The sequence below is a fragment of the Thunnus maccoyii genome, chromosome 4 (genome assembly GCF_910596095.1).
Source record: "Thunnus maccoyii chromosome 4, fThuMac1.1, whole genome shotgun sequence".
NCBI lineage: Eukaryota > Metazoa > Chordata > Actinopteri > Scombriformes > Scombridae > Thunnus > Thunnus maccoyii.
Genome location: NC_056536.1, coordinates 21,102,738 through 21,129,342, shown reverse-complemented (window position 1 = coordinate 21,129,342; position 26,605 = coordinate 21,102,738). Strand labels below are relative to the sequence as shown.

The following is a 26,605-nucleotide window of genomic DNA, read 5'->3' as shown; positions in this document are numbered from 1 at the left end:
TGACCACTCGCAGTTCATCTGTGGAGCAGAGGCTGACATGTACATTATAACTTATTAACATCGACAAGGCAGGAGACATGTTTGTCATCATAGTCTGCAGATGTCTTTGTCTTGTTGTTGTGGGTAACGTCAAACCTCAAGAGAGGGGTTTTGAGACAGTGCTGCAGTGCAATGATTTTTCTCAGGACTTCCTAGCTTAACTAAAGTTTCCCTTGGTTTAACTGTCCTAGGTGACACTCGCAATGACCTCTATCTGACCCTGGAGCGGGGAGAGTTTGAGAGGGGTGGCAAGAGCGTCCAGAAGAACATTGAAGTCACGCTGTATGTCCTCTATGCCGACGGGGACACTCTCAAAGTATGACACATATGTAAATGACTAATCATGTACCATATCATCAATCAATGAGTAATGATGAGTGTTACTCTCCTCCCATACAGTACATCCACACATTAACTTGCTGTGTACATCACTAAAACAATCTCCCATGTTGCTTTTCTTCTCAGGACTGCATCAGTTTGGGCAGCGGGGAGCCCAACACCAGTGAATATCGCTCTTTTGTCCTTTACCACAACAACAGCCCTCGCTGGAGTGAGATGGTCAAGCTGCCTATTCCCATAGATCGCTTCAGAGGTTCCCACCTACGCTTCGAGTTCAGACACTGCTCCAGTGAGTCAGTAATGCAGCGCAGTGGCAGTCATCCCTCAAGACATGAGTTTATTAGGACAGATTGGATCACGCTCACGAGTTATGCAAGTATGCTTTGTGCAGTGTAGGTATATGATGCATGATATTATGATCTGCTTCCTTTCAGCTAAAGACAAAGGGGAGAAAAAACTGTTTGGTTTTGCCTTCACTCCTCTGATGAGAGAAGATGGGACGACTCTGTCAGATGAGAGCCATGAGCTGTATGTGTACAAGGTATGAGGAAGTCTAACACACAATTCAGACACACTGTAGAATGATGCATATGTAATAATTGTAGTAACTAGTAGTTATTGTTTTATAAAGAAATTACAATTTTCAGAATCTGTAACTGATGATGGGAATGTGCACAATACACATTTTGGTGTGTCTTTAATTTTTAAATTAAAAGTTGATTATATTAAAGTGGTCTAGTTGTGGTGAGGTGTCTCTGTATTGGTGGGGCGTCCCCTTCTGTCTGTCTCTGTATGTCTTTATTGCTATTTTTTAGCAGTAGACTTTGTTCATGCTCTTGTCTGACTATGACAACATGTAATGAAAAGGACCACCCATTTTGACTGCTCTCTGTCACCAACAAATGTTGCCACTGTGTGATAGATGAGTAGTCCTAAATGACAGTACCACAAAAGGAGCTTTTGTTGACAGGCTTTTCTTGCCCGTGACCCTGATTTAGGCCCTAAAATTAAAAAATGTTCACAGAAGTTTAAGTATTACATAATTCATATTCTGTTTTCAAGAGCATGAAGGGGCTCCAAAAGGATGGAAATGATAATGTACAGTATTTAATGCCTGGTTATTAATAAAGTTAATTAATTAATTATCAGTATATCAATGTGCATGTGAAGCTACCCCACATAGGGGATTGAGAAGCTCTGTGCTATATAGTCTATCCATGTCTAACATGCTAATGTTTTAGCACTTTTGTAACATTATATTAGTATGCTGTGACCCTAGAAAGCTATTCAAAGTAATATGCATATTGTGCACTAGTGAGTGAACATTCACTTCATCTATTGGTCGGTGACAGCATAGGAAGTCTCCTGTGTCTGGCTGGCTCTTATACTACTGCCAGAAATGTTTCTGTGCTCACAGGTCACCATCATGAGAGCAACCTGCTGCAGTTGTAATCAGACCAGTTATTGAGTAGAACGCCAGCCTTCTCATCTCCAAACAGTCTCCAAACATTAATGAATCTTTTCTGTCCCGTCTGTATCTGTCTACTGTAGTGTGATGAGAACGCCACCTTCAGTAACCAGGGCCTGTACCTGAGTCTGCCCTGCTGTAAGGAGGACTTCAACAGCTGCCCCAACCTGCCAGCTAACCTGCCCTTCCAGAGAAGCCCTAAAGAGACCTTCTGGGTTTCCACAATACTCTGCTCCACCAAACTCACACAAAATGGTAATCAAACACCCTACATGTTTTTTTAAATAATATTTTAGGTCCTTATTCTTTTAAATTTGACTCAATTTGATTTGATTCTACTCTGTTTTCAGTGGACCTGCTGGCTCTTCTGAACTGGAAGGCCCATCCGGACAGGGTGTTGGACATCCTCGGTCGATTGCGTCAGATCAGCGGAGAGGAGATTGTCAAGGTCAATCATCAGATAGATTATGTATCTAATGATGTGAAGTATATTTAGCTCCTGTGTAGCTGTATGGTGTAGTGTGACTGATATTTAGCTTCAGCAGCAATGAAATCTCCTGTTATTTAGGTGAAGATAAAACTTGAAGTGTGACTTAATTGATTATAGGTCATATTATCATAATGTTTTTATATATTGATTTTCAGATTCAGTAATAAACCTTTATAGCTTTAAAATGTTCAGAATACATGTTGAGTTTTTTGATATTCATGTACTGTGTAAAATATATTCCAAACTGTTTAGATATCACCTTATCATTTCAGAATAATAATTAAAAAAAATTATTGCCATGTTTTTGGTGAAGGGGCTATCCTTTGTTTCTATTTTCATATTAGCCATGTCTTTGATGTGATGGTTGTGCTGAGTGTTGTTCCCTTTTTTCCTCACAGTTCTTGAGAGATGTCCTGGATACGCTCTTCTGTCTTTTAGATGACAACACTGATAAATACGGACCGCTGGTTTTCCAGTCACTGGTAGGAAAATTGAAGCTGCATAACTGTACTTAGAAATTAAATGATGTATTTTTCTGGTAAGAAGATGAAGAGGGCATACCTAACATATCTGTATCTATTTGTGTGTTCAGGTTTTTATCATTAACCTGCTCAGGGACAGCCGTTTCTACCACTTCAGACCTGTCATGGACTCCTACATCCAAAACCACTTTGCTGGAGCTTTGGCATACAAGTACAACAAAGTTTACTGCACTCGTTTGAAACAGACATATTTATCTGCATTTAGAGTTCTACAAAGTTATACTTGATTTTGACTCACATGATTTCAAACAACATCTCTGCAGAGAGCTGATTCGATGTCTGAAGTGGTACATGGACCGCTCGGCTGAGGTCGTCCGACAAGACCACATCCAGGAAGCCATGAGGGTAAAGTATCACACGCGCTTCCTGTGCTTCAGTTTCAGAGTGGCAGAATAAAACAAGACTGACCCGGCCCCTTAAGCAGGGATTCATTTGTAAGGCAAAAGGAAATTGTCAAACAGAAGGGCTGATAAGGAGTAATGTGACGCCATATGAGCCCTCAGGATGTGAGTTTCCTGCTGAGAGAAAAGCTAATGAAAGGAAGTTATCAAAAATCTCTGCAGATATTGACGTGTGCAGAGTGCAGCATTTCCACGTGGTCGTTTCTTAGTGAAGAGATACTCTGTTACGAGACCTGACAATTGGAAACTTTTTTTTTTTTTTATGTATTGATTTTTTTCCTGGATGATCAACCACAAATCCATTCAGTGCTCAGTGCTTGTTCTTTGATAGGGAACTGATAGTACGATATGACGTGTACTTCTTCAGTTGACTGTAATGTCTCAATTTGCATCCTGCCAACAAACCCCCTCAGGCTCTGGAGTACCTTTTCAAGTTCATCGTCCAGTCTCGTATCCTGTACTCGAGAGCCACCTGCGGGATGGAGGAGGAGCAGTTCAGAGCGAGCATCCAAGAGCTCTTCCAATCAATCCGCTTTGTCCTGAGCCTGGACAGCCGCAGCTCAGAGAACCTTGTGTTCACACAGGTCTGATAGCTCACACCTCATGGCAAACTTTTTCACCATCTCCTGCTCTTGACAGCCTTTATCATCCGCACGGCAGTCTTATTTATCTTTGTTTATAAATGCTTGTATTTTCTTTATTTATTCATCCTCTTAGTTTGCATTCACGTTTCATTGATTGATTTTTGTTGGTTAACTTTTTTCTCGTTTCATTCTTGATGCTTGTTTCACTTTTCATTCTGTGATTGATGCTTCAATCCCTCGCCCCCTCACTGTTGCCCCTTCCTTGGCTTGATCTTGGACAGTTTAAGGGTGCGATCAGCAGCATGCCTGTCTGTGGTAATGCTCCAGGGCTCTCATCCATCTCAGTAAGTCACAGCGCCCCCCTGTGTTGGTTCCACAATGCAGCAGAGAACAGCCTGCTAAAACAGCATATTTTCCTCAGTAGCTGATATGCAGACAGTGCTTTAGATTTGGCAGTTGTACTGGTTATCTGAGTATAAATAAGGAAAGACTGACATTATGGCTGTACAAAGAGATAAATTGTGTTCCCACATTAGTGTCTTGGTCATGCCCCCTTTTGGAATATTAATAGCAGACTTAATTTGGGGCTTTTTTGTTTTGTGTCAGTGTCACACAGAAAAGAGTAATTTTTATCATAAGTGGTGTTTTTGTGATGTTTTTATACATGAAAGTGTAGCAAAAAACCTTCTCTGTTTTCTTTGTTTTCCCCTTCAGGCAGCATTGTTGAACAGTTTCCCTGATATATTTGATGAGCTGCTGCAGATGTTCACTGTTCAGGAGGTAGCCGAATATGTTAGGGGCACCCTTGGGAGCATGCCCAGCACAGTGGACATTGGCCAGTCTATGGATGTAGTCAAACTGCAGTCCATTGCTCGTACAGTTGAGAGCCGCCTCTTCTTCTTCCCCGGTGAGACAAATGTCAAGGTTTTAGACTCAAAGTGTTTTTTTGACTGAAGATGGCTGAATGTAATGCTACTGTATAGTACCATGTAAATCCATATATGTAAACCTAATGCAGTGCATACAGTGGTTTTCAGTTTCATCCTCACTCATTCTCCTTCTTCCCTTTTTGCTCTTCCTTCCATTAGAGTCTCGTAGTATTCTGCTGCCGGTGGTTCTGCATCACATCCACCTGCATCTGCGCCAGCAGAGGGAGCTGCTCATCTGTTCTGGGATCCTGGGAAGCATCTTTTCCATAATCAAGACTAGCTCCATGGTACAGTTCATAGTATAGACATATGAATTGAATCACTATTCAAAAGGAAAATACAATATAAACATTCCTTTTTCTTTTTTTAAATACAATGGATCTTGCAGTTGTAGCTTGCAGAATGACATTGCTGTTAAGCAGCAAGTTTGCATCTAAATTGTTGACTCAGTGTTTCCCTGCTTCCCTCTACTTGATATCTGTGTCTCAGGAGTCTTCTGTTCAGGAGGAAGTGGAGATGATGGTAGAGAGCCTTCTGGATGTGCTGCTGCAGACTCTGCTGTCCATCATGAGCAAATCTCACTCTGTGGAGACATCCAGAGGACAACGCTGTCCCCAGTGCACTGCCGAGATAACGGTTAGTGCTTTGATGCGCAATGAATCAAATGGAATTTAGTGAATATTTTCAGTTGATTAACCTTTCTAAATATGCGTGTCCATGTCTGTCATTTTCTCTTGTGCAGGGGGAGTATGTTTCCTGTCTTCTCTCTCTGCTCAGACAGATGACGGAGATCCATTTTCACCATCTACTCAATAACTTCCATAGCAAGGAGGAACTGAAGGTGAGACACTCTCTGAGTCATAGAGCTGATCAAGATTACAGCATTTTTCTGCAGCCTGCTTATCACATACCTAGACTGCATACACTCCGTTAATATATTCCTCTGCAGGAGTTCCTGTTGAAGATCTTCTGCGTGTTCCGCAATCTGATGAAACTAACTATCTTCCCCCGAGACTGGAGTGTCATGAGGCTTCTAACCAGTCAGTGAGTCTGCTTTTCCATTTCTGTCATGCAGTCTTTGTCCCAGAGATGGTAAGGGAATACAGCCAACCATTAGATCAGACTCTCCTCAAATAATCCTGTTCTGAAGGTGACGCTTGTGTTGCAGATTTTTTCATCTATTTTTGGCAGCTACCTTGTTTTGTAAGCTGACAGTGTAATGTTTGCTGTCCTTTCTGCAGTATCATCGTAGTGACAACACAGTTTCTGTCTCCGGCACTGCACAAGAACTTCTCAGAGGCAGATTTTGATTTCAAGGTGTGTGTCTGACCAGCGAGGGGAGTGGGGGGGCGTTAGATTTTAGGAAACCCACGACACAATGAAGCTATTTGATGCCTTTCCGTGATTACATTTCTAAAACTAGTGTTAAATTTTCAATTCCGCATGTATTTATTTATTTTTGTTTATGTCTTATTGTGTGTGTTAGGTGTGGAACTCCTTTTTCAGCCTCACTGTACTGTACATTAACCAGCCCAGTCTGCAGCTGGAGGCGCTTGGCCCCGCTAAGAGAAAGAAAGTCCTCGATAAGTAAGAAACTAGCGTATATGTATTGTGTGCATTCTGTCCAACACTAGGTTAATTGTTTATCTAACTTTATACACCTAACTTTCCACTCTTGTCTTTGTAGGTATGGTGATATGAGAGTGATGATGGCATATGAGCTCTTCAGCATGTGGCAGAAATTAGGTGTGACATCATCCTTAATTCATACTCAGACATCCCAACTCCCCATCATCCCCCTTACACAATGAAGCACCTGCATTTAGATCCTAATGAAATCGGTGAAAACAATGGCTTCTGTCTATGTCAATCTATGTAATCCAGGTGACAACAAGCCCCACTTCATCCCAGGAATGATGGGTCCCTTCCTGGGAGTCACCTTGGTCCCTCAAACCGAAGTTCGAAATATAATGATTCCAATTTTCCACGACATGATGAACTGGGAGCAGAGGAAAAATGGCAACTTCAAACAGGTCATTATGACATTGTTATGTTATGAAATACAGGTTGTATGGTGCAGCAGTTGTGATAAAAATGGACAGTGCTTTCTCACATAACATACCCACATCTTTTGGCTGAACCTGTGTGTGTATGTGTGTGTGTGTTTTCTATGTAGGTGGAAGCAGAGCTGATGGATAAGCTGGACAGCATGGTGTCGGATGGGAAAGGGGATGATAATCACCGAGAGCTCTTCAGTCTTTTGTAAGCATCAAACCTGTGTTTAGTGAGCCTGTGGAGTGATACTCAGAATAATGCTGCTCTTGTAGTATTTCCTTCTAACATACTTCTCTGTGTTGTCTGGTTGTCACACCCCAGGACTCAGCTATTTGGTCCTTATCCAAGGTGAGTTGTATTGCTTTCACAGCCAAGTCCGAGAGACATTTTGATTCATATCTATTTACTCCCTGTGCTCGTCGCTTTTTGTAAGAATATCTTACTGTATTATCTGTGCAGCCTTCTGGAGAAGATTGAGCAGGAGACCTGGAGAGAGACGGGGATCTCATTCGTCACATCAGTCACAAGACTTGTTGAACGATTACTGGATTACAGGTATACTGAGAGTATAGTGAGATTAAGTTGCATATCTTATCACCATTTGTTTATGTTATGAAATTGCAGAGCAATGAGAAAAAAAATCAATTTTTTATGTTTAGGGACTGTATGAAAGGAGATGAGATGGAGAACAAGAAAATTGGCGGTTCCGTCAACCTTATGGTGAGCTTTTAGTCTAGATTTATGAGCAATTGGACACATATATGAATATTTACACACATGAATTTGCATTTTGACCATTCCCTTTCTCTTTATTCAACCCCAGAACTTCTACAAATCAGAGGTCAACAAGGAGGACATGTACATCCGTTACATCCACAAGCTGTGTGACCTGCATCTCCAAGCAGAAGACTTCACAGGTAAAAGGGTCTTTTTTTGTGATGGTGCATGGTTCATTTCAGATGTTTTGTACTGGCAAAATTGGATTTTTATTGGGTGAACACAGGTTTTGTAGCTACAGCAAAATTTTAGGCTGTCACTGAGAAACTACAGGTTTTCTCCTCACCTCTGCCTCGTTTCTCTGAATGTGTTTTCTCTTTCCTTTCATATCGTTTTATTAATTGAAGCACCTGTAGATGCAGTAGAGAAAGGCTCATGGCTGCAGGTAAAACCATGATACGTAGAGCAGAATCATGACTATATTCTTTTGGTTAAAGGTGGTAGTTGCAGTGATTTTTGATCAAATAATAAAAATCAAAAGCAGTGTCACTAGAGATATATACTGTCAGTAGGAGCTCCACTGGGGGAGTCTGGGGTATCATCTGATGTAAACTGGTGAAACTCCACGACAGCACAGTCAATCCTTGTTCAGGCAACAATAAGGAAGATCATAGATCAGAAAATATTATGATGAAAATGTTCAAGTGTACCACATTATTGTAGAGACACCCATGACAGGCTAAATATCAAGTGGTCTATGTCCTTTTGGTTTAACTTGAAGGTGTTGGACTGTTGCTTGACAGTCTCCATTGGGTCTTAGCGCCAGTCTTTTGAGTCTGGGATTGTTCTTCTTCCTCGTGTCCTTTATATATTAGAAAAGGCAAAATTAGTTATTTTAAAAGTGGTAACTGTAAATGTTAATTAAGTCTGGTAATGCCAATTTCAGTCATGTAAACAGGAAATCAGGGGACGTTGCCAGTTAATGTAATCCAGTAAATGGCTTAAGTGTTCTTGCTTTGCTCACATTATTGGCAGTTGTGGCTTTATTGTGCGCGTGTAAATCTAGCCAAATATGACTAATTGAAAGCAACCTTATTCATCACTTACGTAAAACAAACAACAGGCAGCTGCTAAGATAATTAAAACACATTTTAGTGTTCTACAGAGTTAGCTGTGATTGCACACGTTGTTATTCACTCATCACTGTCAGCTGTAAGCTAAAAAATCTTTGGAAAACATGGTGACAGGGCTTTCTTATCAACAGAAATAAACTTAAAAGGGGCGTCAATTGTATTTGGTTTATACTCTGGGTGCAATAGATTCATGCTGTGATGTATATTCACCCCTTGCGATAATTCACTTCAACAGCATGTATGTCAGCCAATATGTAGTTGCAGTTCTGCAGATGGGACTGAGTTTAGCAATATGGTTTCAACTGTGCAGGTGCACTTTGCACCACTGGCCACCAATTTACCAAAATACCCACCATGCTCTGGAAAACTTGTGCCATATGCCATCTGTACACAAAAACAGGGCCCAAAATGTCTGGAAGATATCAGTTCATCACCTTGGCCAGACTCTGCAAACTCAGATAGCAGCTATCATGATACACTTTTTTTCCACTTTTCCCTGCTGACCTTTGACCTGTGTCCCCTAAACCAACAGAGGCCGCGTTCACGCTGCTGCTGTACTGGGAGCTGCTGCAGTGGGAGGACCGGCCCCTGAGGGATTTCCTCCACTACCCCTGTCAGAGCGAGTGGCAACGCAAAGAGAATCTGAGTCGTAAGATCCTCCACTACTTCAACAAGGGCAAGGCAAGTGAATTTTTTTATAGCTGTATAGTTTTGACTGATTTCAAGTCATTTCTGACCCATTCCAACTTTTGGCACTGCAACTAGAGGTCACACAGTAAAATGTGAAAATGGAGACAAGGCCAAGTTGACAGTGACAGAACAACATTAGTAGGTTTGTGCTGGAGAAGACAAATCTGAAACTAAATCAACTTAGATGAATAAAAGTCACATTAAGTTTTATAGCTTTTTCAAATGTTTTTTTTTTCTTTGCAATGTTCAAGTGGCTGATTGTTCCCATCTGTGGTGCAGCTGTTCCTAGACATAATTAAATTTTGCCCTCATTAACACTGGGAGAAACACAAAACCTTGTACAGCTTTTCTCAAAGTTTTTATCTATCTTAAAATTTAGTCAGCCCCTACTAATGGTGTAAGCCTCAGTGATGTGTATGTCTGTTATTGTGTATCATTTTTCATTTTGTAGAGCACTTTGTGACAATTGAATTGAACACAACTGAATTTACAGCTAAAGCAACAGCCTTTCTGTGGTGTTGAATACCAAACCAGGACTGTAGACTATCAACAACAACAGAATCATCTTATTTTAATCTATTTGGCACATACTCTATGTTATATCTTGATGGAGTTTTCTGTACAAAGCAAACCCTGAATATCATGCTGTAAATTCAAATGTGTAGCCTTTGCAGATACCACAATACTCAATAACGGTCAGATGTCTGCTCAAATGTGATTTGCTTCTCCGAATCACTCCTCCCTGGCTGGTATTCATCCACAAAATTAAATTAGTTGACCGGTGTCTGTGCTTTGGAGAGGACAAAGCCCTCTGGACTCAGGGAGCAGTGAGAAGGAAATAAAAGTCACCCCCTTCATTAACTCTTTGTCATCCCCTGTTTTTCTCGCCAGTTTTCTATATATATATATATATATATATATATATATATATATATATATATATATATATATATATATATATGAAAAGCTAAAAAGCTGTTCTGTAGTTGTGGAATCCACTGCTGCTACAAATGTTCAGATTCACCCAGGACAAATAGAAATCTGTATTTGCTTAAAGAGCAACGTGCAGGTTGGTGATCCCAGTGAATAAATGGGTGGGGAAGTGGTGTAAAATCTGGTCTTTTAAAAGAGCTTTCCTATATATGCTACAGTGACATCTGGACTCCTTCTTGTAAGGCAGTTTTCATGTCCACCTCAAAATGGAGAAATTGGACGTGACATCACATAAGGGAGGGCGGCAAAGCCAGGTCAAGTTCAACAATAAATCAGTAAACAGGGATCCCAGTGCTAGTTTTGACACTGATGAGGATGAAGAGATATACTCATATGCATATGAAAGACCACAGACTTATGAGGTGTCCACGGAACCGAGAACAGAAAAGGAGAAACAACAGCCACTGTGAGATATTGAGTTGTGGCTTGTGGAGAGGGACCAGAAGCTGCTGCTGGCATAATAATTCACCATGATGAAAAATGCAAAGTAAAACTAGTGAAAAAAGACTGATCCATTAAAGGTCACAACCGCTCAGACTGACATCCACCTACTACCTCACAGCGCATTGTAGCAGGATCAGGGAAACAGACTCCTTCTGTGGCATGGTGTTGCCCTCAGGCAACAAACACTTTTTAGCATGTTTAAATTCAAATAACTTTATAGAAAAATAAATATGCACGTGCATTAGTATCTAAGGAAGTATATTTGATTGTTTAAAGACATTTTGTTTTTATTATATACTAAAACAATGTTTTTTTCATTCGTTGCCTCAGGGCAACATTTTGCAGTTAGACCATTCATGCATGATGACGTGCTGGGATGCATTGTTATCACCATAGTCAGTTACTTTACACATATACACACACTCACTTGATGTTTGTCAAAATGCTTGTTTTCTCATTATTCCACTTAGGAAACCTTTCAGTAAGAAATTCAATCTGCAAGTTGCTTTTTAATGCTGTTTTTTGATTGGACTATCACTAGAATTTAAAGTTAAACAGATAAGTAAATGCATCTCTATTTGAAGCCTGTGTTACTGACATCAGATTGGCCTCTTTGCAGTGATCACACACATTTTGAAACTATATTAAATTCCAAATATAATATTGTTGCCATCAGAATATGAATACAGTTCAGTAAACAAGACTCTATAGACTCTTAGGAGGGTTTTTTTCTTTACTTTCAAATGATGGCACCTCTTTGGCTCAGATATATTCTTTTCATGCTGCTATATAATTTTGTCAGGTGTCCTGGTGATTCTTCCTACATCATAGTATAGTTTTCTCCATTATAAATTAAACTTAAGGGACATCTTCCGTTCACTCTGAATCTCATTTATATATCACTTTGCAGTGTTGGGAATATGGGATCTCTCTCTGCCGGGAGCTGGCTTTCCAGTATGAGACTTTATATGATTATCAGAGCCTCAGCTGGATACGGGTAAGTAGAGTCTCACTTGCCTCCTGTTTCTACCCTTATTATCAAACAAGCATCCCCTGTAATGCTGGGAGGTGAGATTTTCAGCTCCCTCTCTCATTGTCCTCTGTTATGTAGTGTGAAATGTGTATAGCGTCGGACACAATGTCCTAATTACCTGTGCGCACCCACACTCATCAGCAATTGCAGAGGATGCAGTAATGTGTGTGATTAAATCATTAGTCATCATGACTCTTTTGCATCTTTATCGTTCTGTGACAGAAAATGGAGGCAGCGTACTATGACAACATTATTGAACAGCAGAGGATTGAACCAGAGTTCTTCCGAATGGGCTTCTATGGCAGGAAGTTTCCTTTCTTCCTCAGGGTAAGACTTTCCAAATCTGGTCTCATCTGGTCGGCCCTGACACAGTTATGATTCTGCTGATGCAGCCTGCTACACCGCTCCTTCATGCTTCAGCAGGAGATTATGTCAGTTACAGTAGCTTCTGCAAGATAGAGAGAATGGATGTTGAGAATAATACTAAATAATTTTAAAAAACGGTAAATCTAACCAGAAAATGATGCTGAATCCATTCATAGTAAACTTGTATAATCCATAATTGCTAATATGTAATATATGTCGAACCGGTTTATCTGCCAGTTCTGCCTGTCCCGGTCAGTTTTGAATAGCTCCAGCTGTTGTCTTCCCCTCCCTGCAGAACAAGGAGTTTGTGTGTCGTGGTTACGACTATGAACGGCTTGAGGACTTCCAGCAGAGGATGCTGGGAGAATTTCCCCAAGCCATCGCCATGCAGCATCCCAACCAACCTGATGACACCATCCTGCAGAGCGACGCTCAGTGTATCCTACTCTGCTTTATACTGGAGCTAAAATTATTTTCACTACCAGCTGATGTGTAGTTTATTTTATCTGTTACTGTAAGACTGTTAAGATTGGACAAAATGACTTGTGTTAATCAATTATTAAAATTGTGGACAATTAATTTCCTTTTGATCAATTAACCAACTAATTGTTTTAACATTACAGTATACAATATGTAATGGTTATGTATGTATAGAAATGATGACCAGTCAAACAGGAACACCAAATGTGTTGAGGGTTGATTTCTAGAGTCAGACAGTGAGAACAAACTCTCTCTGTAAGCGTTTCTTTTTACTGTCCCTCCTGCTCTTCCTCCTCTGTGAATACGCACGTCTGTCTGTCTGTCATTTCCTTGACACTTGGCTTCTAGACTTGCAGATCTATGCGGTGACTCCAGTGTCAGACATCTCTGATGTGCCTCAGCTGGAGCGTGTGCCTGAGAGGATCAAGAGCTTCTACCGCATAAACAATGTCAGCCGCTTCCACTATGACAGGCCTTTCCACAAGGGGCCCAAAGACCGCGAGAATGAGTTCAGGGTACGGTGAGCCAGCCGTGCCACTCTGACCATTCCTGCCCAGCAGAGAAATACTGAATATAGATGTAACGCCAGTTAAAACATGAAATGGATCCAGCTCTGTGGAAGTTGATTCATGCAGTGATTTTTTTTGTAGATAAGACTGATCTTTCAGGTGATGTAAGCAGGTGTAACACCCCCTGGTGGTCACAGTGGAGGGCCTACAGCCTTTAGACAGTAATGCCTTCAAAGCCCCTGAAAACTCGTGATTAAAGTACCAACAGTCAAAGTTTTTTTTTTTTTCAAGAGTTTAGCACTCAAAAATTCAGCTATCCTGCCTCTTCAGGACTGTGTGGGTGTGGTTTGATCAGAGCTGATAAACTGTCATCACATTTTGATTCAACTCCTAAACTCTAATTGGTGCTTGGCATCACCCTTTTCCAGCAGAGCTGCACCCACTTCAAACCAGTAAGAAAAGCACAAACAGCATAAATACAGAAATCTCTGATGTGAAAACTGTTTTTCACTGAACTAATTTTGTGTTCATGTAGGACCTCATCACACATAGTAAGCTGACTCAGAAAATATGTTTTCAGGGCCTTTAAATGAATGTTTCTCGCTGTAACCATATTTAAACCCCAACAGACTCAAATAGATACCGTTCAAGTCTCTCGCTATTATTTCACCACAGATTCATCCAGTCAAAAAATGTTGTTTTTTTAGTGTGATGTCACACTAACTTGCATGCTGACTAATGTAGAGCAAAGGAGTCAAAAAAACACAGAACGCTCCACAATACAATCCTGTGCTGACATGATTTCTGAGACATTCCTCCTCGGGACATTTGATCTTGAGTTGACTAAAAATTGTGATTGCGATGTAGTATTATGATGAAGTATTCATCCAAATATGACTCACTTGTGTGGCAGCCTTTGTAACTGTAACTTCCAGTCACCCCTTGCTGAACTGCGGATGCATTAGTCATGAACACTGCAAAATGATGTAATATGACAAGAAGTCTCAAAAATGATGACGACATAAGCCAGAGACAGAAAATTCTACCCTAACACAATATACATATTTGCTTAATGACACCACAGACTTAAAATAATAAAATAAAATATATATGTCAAACAGCTTCAAAAAAAGGATGAACTGTAGCTACTGTATTTACTCCAGGATTTTGGTCTCTATTCAGGGCAGCAATAAACATTTATTATTATTGATTAATATGTCAATAATATTTCCAATGAACTGAATGAATTGTTTAGTCTAAAATACATCAGAAAATATTGAACAATGCACATCTCAGTTTTCCAGAGTCCATGAAGACTTCAACTAACTTCAAATAGCTTGTTTCATCAGGTCAACAGTTCAAACCCCAGTGATATTGAATTTACAATTAGATGAAACAACAAAGCAACAACCCCCACATTTTGAGAAGCAGGAAGTAATGAAATATTTTTTTTCTTGAGAAATGATTTAAATGATTGACTCAGAATTGATGATGATTACTTTTCTGTTGATCAAAGAATGGATTTATTGACTAGTTGTTTCGGTGTTTCACTTTTTTGTTACTTTGCTTGCCCATCTGTATCTGGTACAAGTACAGTGAACAGTGCTGAAAACAACCCTAGAACCTGCAGGGCTTTAGAGACTCCTGCAGGAACAGACATGATACTGTAGTTTACTCCGACACAGTAACCTAAATATGAAATCAAACCACACCGGGGCTTTTCACTTTTACTCTTTACTGAACTGACCTACATGCTACACTACATCACTGTTCCCGGCCTGGTTATTTATCCATCGTGACGCACAGACCTTCACGATGGTACCAGATGTGGTTGACAGGAAACTGCAAAGCCTCTGTTCTCTGTCTTGCATGTTTAACAGAGCCTGTGGATCGAGAGAACAACCCTGATCCTCTCCCGTCCTCTCCCCGGGATCTCCCGCTGGGCGGAGGTGGAAAGGAGAGAAGTGGTGAGGAGCTCAAACATCAACTCTATCATCTCATATTGCACATATGGCTCCTTAGAGATGTTTGCTAGACAATTTTAACATGAAGTTGGTGTAATCTCTTTGTTTACATACACATACCTCCTCCTCTTTTATCGTGGCTTAGGGTTTTCTGTGTTTATTTACAGATGGAGGTGAGCCCGCTGGAGAATGCAATTTATGTTGTGGAGAATAAGACCCAGGAGCTGCGGACTCTGATAAGCCAGTATCAACACAGACAGCATCATGGCAACATCAACCCGCTCAGCATGTGCCTCAATGGGGTCATAGATGCTGCTGTGAATGGAGGCATCGCTAGATATCAAGAGGTAGATAAGGACAGAGAGGAGAGTGGAAAAATGAATGTGTGGATTTATTGAATTTTGGTGAATGTATGAATTGAACTGGTGTTTGAGATCATCACCTTTTGACTCATCCTCCACTACAACAGGCGTTCTTTGATAAGGACTACATCAGCAGTCACCCAGAGGATACAGAGAGGATCACACATCTGAAAGATCTGATGCAGGAACAGGTCAGACTCAGCTTTTACGACCGTCATAATTGAATAGAGACATGATAATGCAGTAAATGCACTAAATTTTCTCTTCGGTGCTTTTTCTTCTGATTTCCTGCAACAGGTGCACATTCTCGGAGTGGGGCTGGCTGTTCACGAAAAGCTGGTGCATCCAGAGATGCGTCCCCTGCACAAAAAGCTTGTGGACCAGTTCCACATGATGAGGACAGGATTACACCATGTGAGTTGTCCCACCTGTGGTTTAGTGTTTCATTTTTATTCTTGCTGACACACAGGCACATTGCCACTTCTTTACATTCACGTATTCCAAGGGTGTTGCTGTATGTTTATATGCAAATGTTTTAATGCGTGTGTGAGCGGTGTAAATATTCAGAGCAGTATATGGTTGGCACCCAGCAGGGTGTGGCCGGTGTGGACCGATTTGGCCCTGCAGGCTGCCCAGGAGTCAACTCTCCCAGAGGCATCCTCTCCTCCCACAGCCACATGAGCCCTGAGAGTGTGCGGCTCATACACAGACACAGGTCAGTCACACACAATCACATCTGTAATCCCAGCTCAAGATTGCACCACCCTCATTGTACTGGATCTCAAACCACAACCCATAATTGTCACTGAAAAGTGTTTTAGAGTAAGCCTTATAATTCCATCCATCCATTTTCTAAGCTGCTCATCATGTCCAGGGTCACCTATCCCAGCATGCATTGGGCGAGAGATTGCTGGCCTTTCACAGGACCAACACAGATAGATGAACACCTTCACACTAGAATTTCTTTTGTGAAAACAGGGAGAATATGCACATCCCGAGTAGAGTTGCAGCCCTACCTTTGAATAATAAACATGGCTACTTTGATCAATATATTTCAGAGTCTAAAGCTTAAATCAACTAATTTTGAGTTTGTTTGACTCTGAAATGCAGCAAACCAACTATAACACTGCTGATTTAAAAGCAGGATTAGTCAAAATATCCTCTTTTCCGCAAGTGGAACACTAGGGATGTCCCAGACTCTAGTGTTCATTATTTAGGATATGAAAACATCAGATTCTCACACAGTCAGAGAAATATTAGTTCAGTTATAGAATTCAAGCCCACTGTGGAGCATCTCTCTTGCTGGCTGCTGACAGTCCAAGAGTTGATCACACTGGATGGTAGAGGAGTAGACGGTAGTGACGCTGGTACGCGTCTGTTTAAATAGTTTAGCTGACTTTGCAGAAGAGCTGAGAGCTCCGAGCAGGAAACACAGTCGCTCTGCGTCACATTGTCCTCCGTTTCCATCATCCCTCTCTGTTTCCATCACAGTTAAGTGTTCAGGTCATTTAAAGACAAGAATCTGTAAAAGCTTACAGCCTGTCATGTTGTCACCCTGCGTTACTCCGTGTATAATGATGTTGCCAAAACACAAAAGGCAGCGATTCATCTGACAAAATGTGAATCGACTCAGGAGCTTCTCGACTGGGCAGCCCTAGTAAACACACACTCTTATGAAAAGAGAGATTCGTGTTTTCTCTTGTCTCCAACACTCTCCAACACCGTCTCTGTCTTGCAGCCCTCTGAACCTGCAGGGTTCGATCCGTCATTCGTCCTCCTCCCTGTCCTCTCACACATCGAGTGAGGCGGGAAACCTTGTCATAATGACCGATGGCCTGATGGGGGAGCACCCTGAGGAGGCAATGCACATGCAGGTAAGGCTTTGAAATAAAAACACACACTGGCAGGGATGTCATGGAAATGATATGAATTTGTATCGCTCGCTAACTGCAACTCACATGAAAACTGGTCTTTTCAGGACGTAAAACATAATACTTGTATTACAAACACTGTTGTAATTTTAAACATTGTCACTAGTTTTCCATCTATTCAATAAAATATAAAAGGCAGATACACCAAATACATTAAAGGTGTTTTCCATTCTTTAGCAGTGCTCAAATAGTTTTTGGTATATTTAAAATATATTTTGTTTTGCAGCCGAGCCCCTCCTCCTCCAGCCTGAGCTCAATTCGCTCCAACTCTTCCCAGATTATCAACTCTGCTCCCTCGAGTGCCAGAGGTAAGTAACGCAGTTAGAGAAAGTCACTCCAGAGACTGAAATGACACACACTTTATGATGTCACACCAGCCTACCTTCATGTTTATACATCTGTGAATATTATATGAGCATTTTGAATTTCTACCAATGACAGATACTCACGAAAACATCTGTCATAGATATCTCATAAAGCATAGAATGTAGAAAATAGAAAGACATCTCTGTTAAATACAATGAAGTTGTTGCAAGTATAAATGCTTAACAGAGTATTGTATTCAACATGTCTCTTTGCTGTCCAGGCTCTCCTTCCTTACCTGATAAGGCCAAACACAACCGGGAAGTGATGATACTGTTGCCGTCTCATCGTGAGAGGGCCAACAACTCCATGTACTACAGCATGGCAGAGAATGGACAGGTAGGACAGATCTACAGAGCCGTAATGGTGTGTCAATATGCAGAAAATATCAGATGCAAAATAGTTTTATTTTAGTGCAATGATAATTTAGTGACATTTCACCACATACAGAAAAATCATCATCAGAATATCCAAGGACTAAGACATAATATTACAGACCTCACTGTTTGAAGACTGGAAACTGTGCTTTCTGTAGAGCTTGTCATTAAAAAAAACTAAACATACTGAAAAGTTACTGACTTGTAATTGTGTATTTTGTTGTTTTTTTTTTACAGAACAACCACATGCAGCGTGCCTTACTTCAACAAGTTAGCCCCTGTAAGCCGTGTGCTGATCCTCACATGAATCTACCAGAGAAAGGTAACACACAAACAAGATTAAATGTACAATATTCTATACATGAGATGTTTGCAGTGTGTTGACATGTTCATTTATCTCCTCCAGTTTTTCCCAATGCTCCTAGCAGCTGGAGTCTGGATGGAGAGAACAGGGAGCAGGTATCCTACATGCCAGCTTCTACTGGAGGGGTAATCATGCCCCCTGTCCCACCCAGATCCTTCCCGCCAGGTACTTCTGGCTGCACAGTCGGTCTTTGCTTTTCACTTGAAATTGTCAACTTGCTAATTGGTCCGGCTTCCAGCTGCTGGGCTCTGTTGATGTTATCCGAAATCTGATAGCAAAACCTCAGCTTATGAGATCTAGGCTGGCTTTTCAAGGCTATTTAAACCCTGTCTTTGATGAAATTAATTATCTTCTCATATGATTTTCATTTCTTCTTTTTGTAGGACACTTCCTGATGCACTGTGACGCGTATCACCACCAGAACAGCGACCCTCCCCCTGCCCTGCCCGTCCGTTCACTTCGAAAGGTACAGGCATCATAGAAACATCATTTTGTGTAGTCAGATACCAGAATTTTGACTTCATGACAGATAAGATAAAATATTAGACTCAAACAGCTTTGTAATAACATTTGGGTTTTAATATATTGTGTGTTTGTCAGTTTTGTACAGGAAGTAGTAATACTTTTCACTCCTGGAACATGTTTTATCATGTTTTTTTTGGATTGGACTGGTTATGTGTGATTGTTTGATGTTCAGTTCTTGCTTCTTTTTCCCTTGTTCCTCTTTATTTAAATTTACATGAATACCTCATGTAGATATAATGCTGAATCTAATATTAGCTTTGGAAAGCACATTTTGAATTTTCAAAATGAAATTTCCAGTCTTTTGTGGAGGTAACCCTGCTTTCACATGCTAATCAGAAGCTCCTGTTTCTCAAATTGTTACCTCCGACACATTGTCTTCACTACAGTCCATTCATTAAATATACACCATTGCAAGTCAAATGCCAGATAACTGAGTGTAGACACTGTATTTTTTTCACTCCAGTAGTCAAGTCATAATTACAAAGCCCTCATATTCAAGTGCCTCAGTGTTTGAAATATGTCAGAGTGATGAAGTAGTTGTTGACTCTTCTGGTAGTATGTGAGGGCTTGGTGAGTAGTGTTGAAATTCTGGGTTGTTGTGAAGACATTGGGCACTCACTGTAGGTAAAGAGAAATACACCCGTGACACCGACTGTCTGTCTCTCTCTCCAGTCTCCACTCCACCCGATCCCTGGCTCCCCCACCAGTCCTCAGTCAGCTTTGGGGGGCAGTAACTCCACCCTGTCAGGCAGCGCCAGCAGCGGTGTTTCCTCCCTGAGTGAGAGTAACTTCGGAGGCCAGTATCCAGATCCTGGCCCCATCAGGAACGATGCCTTGGAGCCTCTTCCTAGTCACCTGTGGTCCCCTCCCGATGAATACCTGGCATCTCCCTACCTGCACATCCACTACGGCGGCTCAGAAATTGACTCCATGGACCCGGTCCGTCCCTTCCACTACCGCAGCCCCGCCTCACACCCACACCCGCACACCCACCCGCATCCTCACGCTCACGCCCACCCGGGGCTGGACAGCCACTCCCACGGGCCGCAGCCTCACCACCACGCACCCACTCACGGCCCTCATCACATCCCCTATCGCAGGCCTCAGCCTCCAGCCGTGCCGCCTAAACCCTACCTGAGAGAGGGCTGCATCCCCGAAGAGGAGCTGCAGCCTCAGCCCATCCCACTGCCCCGCAGGATCTTCCACTCCCCTCACGGCCACAGGGAGGACCAGGTGAAACACGCCTGGGAGCAGTGCATCAGCGAGGAGCACGAGGAGGCGCAGTGATGAGGAGTCTCCAGCTATGTTTCAGTTAGAGCTTTCTTCTCCTTGTCTTCTTCCCTTCATTTGCACCAAGTTAAAATTGCAGTAACAGAAAGAGTCTGATATGAAGCAGCGAAGTGTGCTCAGTTGACCCTTCTGATTCTACGTCTTAATTTCAGTGCACATGAAAGAAAGAAAAGAAGGAGCGAACCTCGATGAATCTTCACTATGAGGCACAACTTCCGTCACGGCTCCATGTGGCTTCTTAGATATTATTAAAAGAAAATGATCTGTTGAACATTAAAACAGATTAACTTTGTTCAAAAATTGATATTGATTGTACACAATTGTACAACTCGTCTGTGAGCATGTTTTTTTCATTTGAGAATAATACAACAACAGTTTTGTGAAATATGACAACCATGACCATAACTGACATGATCCCAGGTGCAGTATAAGCTCTGAACTCCCTTAATTTTCGCTTGGTCATTTTCACAACACAAGGCAACTACAGAAAGTTATTATTCACAGTGAAGTGACTTCTCTGCTTTCAATGCTTCATATATATGAATTCTTATTTTGATAAATTTGCTACATTATAGTGTTTTCAAAAGCTTATGTCCATTATGTTTTTCAAAACACTGTTAAGTGCTCCTTAATAGTGAATCATATCAAATGGCGCACTCTGATACGTGTCGCTGCCGGGCAGTCATAAACGGTGGGTCTTTAAGGTTGGACTTGCAGCTCTCCTTTTGGACCGGCATCTCAAGGGACATGAACTTCAGTCACTGACAATTTCCCATCCGTACAACGTGTATGGAAACCTACGTGAATGTATTCAGATGAGATGTTCTATTTGTATTGCACAAGTTGCAAACCTGGTTTTTGTTTAAGTGCTTTAAGTTCAGTCTCTGTTGAAGAAGTCTCTATTCGTCTCTTCTGTTTGACAAAGATATCTCGAGAGGAATGAGAGCATTCGGCAGACTGAGGGGATTGGTGAAGGGAAACTGAGGACAATGACAGGCAGCTTGTAACAGACAGCTCCTAAAACCTGTCATGTCTCATGTTCATGGTGAATGAAGGAGGGGTGAAACGAGGACTCTCCACTTAACACCTCGACCACCTGCTGGACTGAAAACTAACACCAATACCATTCTCTCTCTCTCTCTCTCTCTCTCTCTCTATCTCTCTCACTCTCTCTCTTTCTCCCTTCATCTTTTTCCTTCTCTGTATGGTTGTCAGACCATGTTAAGCAGTGAGGGCTGAACCTGGACAGCTGCGGTGGCATTGCGATGATGACATTGTCCAGCCCCCCCCCCCCGCCCGCTGAGTGGCCAGTGGAGGAGCCCACTCAGACAACATTGGGAATCGCCTACCTGCCTTAAGTGCACTCAAATGCAGTTTGACCTCTCATCCGGACTGAGAAGCTCATTTAGCAGCGTCAGCCACCGCTCTCCTTTTCATTCTGTTCACTATACGCTCCCTGAAGGAAAAAGATATCTACTTATTGATGTTTTTGTATGGTTTCGTCCCGCTTTGGTTTCAGATTGTTGTTTGGTTTGTAGCGCTAATATTTCTTATTCTGCCTGCGGCTCTTTCTCAATCACCTTCTGTTGTGTGAAAACTAATGATGTGTTTCAGAAGAACGCTGACTGAGAAAGAGGTTTACTTTTTGTGGAGCAGGAGTACAGCTGTTTACTGCGATGTAGTTGGTTGGAAGGATATAGCTAATATTTTAACAATTACTTGTTTTCCTGGTTGTTTTTTTGCAGGTGAATGCTTTGTGTTACTGTACATCAAGTTGTCAGCTGACTAGACAACATCTATTTTTGTATGTGAGATCATCAGTTGTGTGAACATATTTCAGAAACCGTACCGAGACAGAAGGTCCAGGTACTGCATAGGCTGCTGTACTTTGTATGGAGATGAACCTGAGGTTAGATAAATACAGTATGTGAGTATCTATTGTGAGTTTGATGGCACTGAGGATAACTGGTGACTGAAGTGACACCCAAAATATAGGTACAATAGAATTTTTCAATGTAAATTCTGTTATTGTACATACAGCAGTATTGTGAAATATTTTTGAGAATTATTGCAGACGCCCCAAAAAGGTTTATTGTTGTTTTGTGTATATACATGTACTCCAGAGATCAATGTAATTGATAAATATCTATAATCAGTGTTTGAAAAAGGAAGAATTCATTAGACTGTGGCCGTCTCCACCGTTCTTGACTTTGAGTCTTCTCATATAAATACTTTATACACTTTTCAATGTGCTTTCCTGTACATATGGTGTTAGCATGATCAAACAGTGTTTGGTTGTAAAAGTGGTTTTCCTACTCCCATAACTGCTGTGGTATGGAATTCATTAACGATGCCAAACATTAAAGACAATCTTTTATCAGCTCTAACTGTTCCTGCTTACCTTTGCTGTGCTGTGATTGGTGGAGTAGTATACAGAGTCGACAGTAGAGGGCGACGTTTGTCATGAAAATATCAGACTCAAGACGCCAAAGTGGTGATATGCAGACAGTTCTTGTACTGTTTGAGGTTGGATGTGTAGAGCTGCACTGACAGAGAATTAATCTACAACTATTTTGCAAATATACCAAAAATTGTCTGCTTTCAGCTTCTTAAATGTGAAAATTTGCTGTTTTTCTTCAACATATATAACAGTCAATTGAATATCTTAAGATTCGGGACTGTTGGTTGGACAAAACAAGCACACTGAAGGCATCACTGTAGTCTCTAAATGCCATTTACCACACTAAGAAATGGTAAATGGCATTTTTCACTATTTTTTCTCATTTCACTGAACAAATGATTAATTGATAATGAAAATGACTGTTAGTTGCAGCCCTATGCACATGGGTGCTTGAAGTGTATATGCCTGTGTGTGTGGATAGCAGAGTGTCACACAACCCCTGTGTCCACCACAGATGTAAAAATTAAAAAAAAGACAGTTGCAGTGACAGCTAAGGTCCCTGCTATCCCCAGCTCAAGCTCCACTCTGTCACCAACATCTTTCTTTGATTTTCAAATTCAGTATATCTTTTTGTTTGGTACTGTTTGGTAATGCAGCCTGAGTTTAAGAAAAGTGTTATTTGTTCACATAAAGAAACAAATAACTCACATTGTGTTATATATAAATGTATGCAGGTGATATTAGAGAATATTTCTGCAACTTTCATGAACATGAATCTTCTTCAAACGTGAAAAAAGTCAAGTGACCCATTGAGACCTTTAGTATCTCTGTAAAAGTCCTATAACGATACCTTGAAGGCTAGTTGGGAATATCTGTTCTGTTTGAAAATATAGTATACATTGAAAATTATCATCAAATCACAATTGGCTTATGGCTGATCTGTTTATTTTCCTTTATTCAGTGTTAAAACGTTCAATTATTGCTGGATTCAGTAGATAATGATTCATGAGAAGTGTAAAAGGAGAAGGATGAAAAGAAAGAATAGCGCAAAAATCTAAATATGTATGATGTTACAATAAATTCAGGTTTTTAAAAAATAATGACTAGATAGATAGAGAGATAGAGAGATAGAAAGAAAAGGCCTTTCATGCTAAAACATCAGAAAATAAAATCAAATGCTCAAGGCTCCTTCATGTTATTCAGCCATTCTGAGTAGCTGGATAACACTGACGTTGCAGACGTGGGTTGTGTGTCTGTTTGAAAGTGAATGTCTTTGGTAACAATGAGGACTCGCAGTATCTCACACACTCATGATGCAGTCACACACAAAAAATAGAAGAGTTAAGATGAAAGGATCCTCGCTGCCTCTCTGGAGGATGATGATGCTGCGTTGCATGCTGATGCAGATAGTGAATTTCATCTTTACAGCATCACCGTGGCTCCTCTCATTTTTTTTCCTCCAGTTGTCTGTCTCTGTGTCCTTTAAACTCCTCTGGCTTAAAGTCTAACTGTGTTGTGTCTTCCGGGACTTACAGTAAGTGAAATCAGTGTGATAATGAGCTCTTCGTATAGCGCAGTACGTGATTCTGTATCTGTTTTTTGTTTGTGCATTGCTGCATACATGTCAGTGCACTGCTTGTCATGCAGACATGGCTCTTTTCTCTACTGGGGTTGCACTGTCTCATTCTGCAGTTATTGTTTGGGGCACAAGAGCACAATGATGTGAAAAGCATCTCTTATAAATTCTGGCAACTGGAATGACAAGCCGCCACCCACCCTGTGTTTGGAGGTAAACAAAAATAACCTGGATCTGGCATCGCATCTGTGTGTGTGCATTGTTTATTCCTGAGTGTGTGTTCCTGTGCTGCTGCAATAGGTTGACACTGATTTGGTTCAAATGCAGCTTCTACTGGTAAAGATAGGGGGGGAAAAATAGAGCTAGGACACACAAACATCAGCCATGTCAGGAAACAAAGACTTTTAATAAATGAAACAGTACTAATAAATAAAGATTAAACAAGTGCACAATCAAAATAAAATCCAACAAAATGAACATAACACTGAACAGTAAAGTACAGTACCATAGCACAGATTATTAAAAAAATCAAAATCCCCCCGCCCCCCAAGACATTTACAAATTTTCTTAAAAACTTCAAGAGCCAAACATAGACATTGTATAAAAGCATCATACAGTAGAGCATTTGTCATCTGAGTATAATTTACAAATTTATTGAAGGATAAATACTTGTAGCTGATCTCCAACTTGAGATACGCATGTATAAACTATCATTTAAACATGTGTCTCTCAGGTGAGGTTCCAGCCCTTTTTCAGGGATCAATAACAGTGATGAGGTGACGATGAAAGCGGCCCATCAATTCATGGGAAACTCACAAATTATCTATATCCGTAAATAATTCTAATAGCTTTTGTCCACATCACCATTGGTCTCTTCTCTGTTGGTGCATCATAGAATAAAAGTCAAGAGCATCTCTGCCAGCGGATATGGCTACATCAGGCGTTTGTGGAAGAACACTGCACAGCTGTCCTTCATCTGACTCTCCAGACTCGGAGACGCAGAGGCTGCATCAGTAGGGAGCGAACTTCTGTCTCTCTGGCTTTTTGATGCAGTTGGCTGAGGAGATTTTGGCAGTGTAGGCAGCCAGAGTGGTGTGGGAGGGCGCTGCGGAGACGGCCACGGTGGGGGCGGGGCTGGACAGAGTCAGAAAGGGGACAGACTTCACCCCCAGCAGGCCGGAGAGGGGCATGGCACCGTACGGGGCGCCCAGCATATGAGCCGGGGTCAGGGCGCCCATGGTGGCCAGGGTGGGTGCGGGGGAGGCAGCTGGGGAGGCCGGCTGGGTGAAGGCCATGTTGAGGTCGACCGGAGTTGCCATGGTGGCTGCCTGGGCCGTGGATTTGGCTGTCTCTAAACTATGAGGGCAGAGATATGAGGAGGGAGGAGAGGGAGACATGGAGAGAGGACAGGGAATGAAGATTAGAGGATTATACTGTTGCTGCAACACTGGGTGAAGTTTCTGGAAAATTATTAAAAAGACGCCAGAGCTATATACCAGTAACACTTCAAAAAAATGGGACTCATGCAGTGTTGGAAGTGTAAAAATGAAGCAGATACTTTTCTTCATTTAATGTAGTATTATTCTTCTGTTTCTCTGTTATGAGAACAATTGATCAAAAGTATTGGAGAATGGCTGCATAAGCTACCGCCAGAATCACCCCAACTGTGTTTAAACCTAACTAACAGGTGCTATAAGGATTGTTCTCCACCACTGGAAGAGTCAGATAAAACCTGATTTTGGTGAATAGTTCAAATTAATGACAGACATTGCCTCTCTTTAATCTGTAATTGCAAGAACTAATAATTACCAAGGGAAGTTTTATGAAGTCTGGTCTCATTTTCTAGGTTATATAAAGAAAGAAACATAATAGGGAGTAGATGTTTATTTTCTTTTATTGTATCATTTCATTTTATTTGTATTAACTACTTTTATGTGCCCAGATTTATTCTATTACCGGTTCCTCAGTGATTTACGGGAAGATTTTGTTTTGTGCTGCATTACTATGTTCTTTATGTATAGGAAATGTTATTACATTAATTGAAAAAGAAAAGCTGCACAGCAAATACTGAATTTCAACAAGACACTGCTATTATGTGTAGTACAATACAACCCTGCTTTTACTCATCCCCCTGAGGCCAATTACCAGTAGCACAAGGACATACCTCATTATCACGTATCACTCTATAGCATAACCTTTGACCCTTTTAAAGCAATGCGTTTCCCTAAGGCACTTGTGGC

General features: G+C 41.2%; 2 protein-coding genes across 2 annotated transcripts in view; one reads left to right on the top strand and one right to left on the bottom strand.

Moving 5' to 3' along the window:
• Window positions 1-22,832, top strand: part of LOC121896205 (dedicator of cytokinesis protein 3-like) — a 49,111-nt gene extending 26,279 nt beyond the window's left edge. The window contains exons 15-56 of the mRNA XM_042409945.1: window positions 231-355; window positions 505-667; window positions 813-919; window positions 1,930-2,101; window positions 2,197-2,294; window positions 2,735-2,818; window positions 2,929-3,029; window positions 3,142-3,223; window positions 3,693-3,863; window positions 4,145-4,207; window positions 4,578-4,770; window positions 4,952-5,079; window positions 5,282-5,428; window positions 5,535-5,633; window positions 5,742-5,836; window positions 6,034-6,109; window positions 6,279-6,379; window positions 6,480-6,538; window positions 6,677-6,825; window positions 6,969-7,054; window positions 7,169-7,195; window positions 7,307-7,402; window positions 7,507-7,567; window positions 7,671-7,764; window positions 9,230-9,378; window positions 11,735-11,821; window positions 12,080-12,184; window positions 12,519-12,660; window positions 13,052-13,218; window positions 15,093-15,179; window positions 15,344-15,523; window positions 15,646-15,729; window positions 15,836-15,952; window positions 16,111-16,253; window positions 17,277-17,412; window positions 17,696-17,777; window positions 18,056-18,171; window positions 18,447-18,531; window positions 18,616-18,738; window positions 18,957-19,039; window positions 19,771-20,409; window positions 20,541-22,832. Of these exons, the coding sequence (XP_042265879.1) occupies window positions 231-355; window positions 505-667; window positions 813-919; window positions 1,930-2,101; window positions 2,197-2,294; window positions 2,735-2,818; window positions 2,929-3,029; window positions 3,142-3,223; window positions 3,693-3,863; window positions 4,145-4,207; window positions 4,578-4,770; window positions 4,952-5,079; window positions 5,282-5,428; window positions 5,535-5,633; window positions 5,742-5,836; window positions 6,034-6,109; window positions 6,279-6,379; window positions 6,480-6,538; window positions 6,677-6,825; window positions 6,969-7,054; window positions 7,169-7,195; window positions 7,307-7,402; window positions 7,507-7,567; window positions 7,671-7,764; window positions 9,230-9,378; window positions 11,735-11,821; window positions 12,080-12,184; window positions 12,519-12,660; window positions 13,052-13,218; window positions 15,093-15,179; window positions 15,344-15,523; window positions 15,646-15,729; window positions 15,836-15,952; window positions 16,111-16,253; window positions 17,277-17,412; window positions 17,696-17,777; window positions 18,056-18,171; window positions 18,447-18,531; window positions 18,616-18,738; window positions 18,957-19,039; window positions 19,771-20,385 (5,078 nt within the window). The 3' untranslated portion in view covers window positions 20,386-20,409; window positions 20,541-22,832. The remainder of the gene's footprint in view (window positions 1-230; window positions 356-504; window positions 668-812; window positions 920-1,929; window positions 2,102-2,196; window positions 2,295-2,734; window positions 2,819-2,928; window positions 3,030-3,141; window positions 3,224-3,692; window positions 3,864-4,144; window positions 4,208-4,577; window positions 4,771-4,951; window positions 5,080-5,281; window positions 5,429-5,534; window positions 5,634-5,741; window positions 5,837-6,033; window positions 6,110-6,278; window positions 6,380-6,479; window positions 6,539-6,676; window positions 6,826-6,968; window positions 7,055-7,168; window positions 7,196-7,306; window positions 7,403-7,506; window positions 7,568-7,670; window positions 7,765-9,229; window positions 9,379-11,734; window positions 11,822-12,079; window positions 12,185-12,518; window positions 12,661-13,051; window positions 13,219-15,092; window positions 15,180-15,343; window positions 15,524-15,645; window positions 15,730-15,835; window positions 15,953-16,110; window positions 16,254-17,276; window positions 17,413-17,695; window positions 17,778-18,055; window positions 18,172-18,446; window positions 18,532-18,615; window positions 18,739-18,956; window positions 19,040-19,770; window positions 20,410-20,540) is intronic.
• A 1,932-nt stretch (window positions 22,833-24,764) lies between these two features.
• The window catches only part of LOC121896516 (poly(rC)-binding protein 4-like), a 39,403-nt gene continuing 37,562 nt past the window's right edge, over window positions 24,765-26,605 (bottom strand). The window contains exon 14 of the mRNA XM_042410458.1: window positions 24,765-25,721. Coding sequence (XP_042266392.1) covers window positions 25,376-25,721 — 346 coding nt within the window. The 3' untranslated portion in view covers window positions 24,765-25,375. The remainder of the gene's footprint in view (window positions 25,722-26,605) is intronic.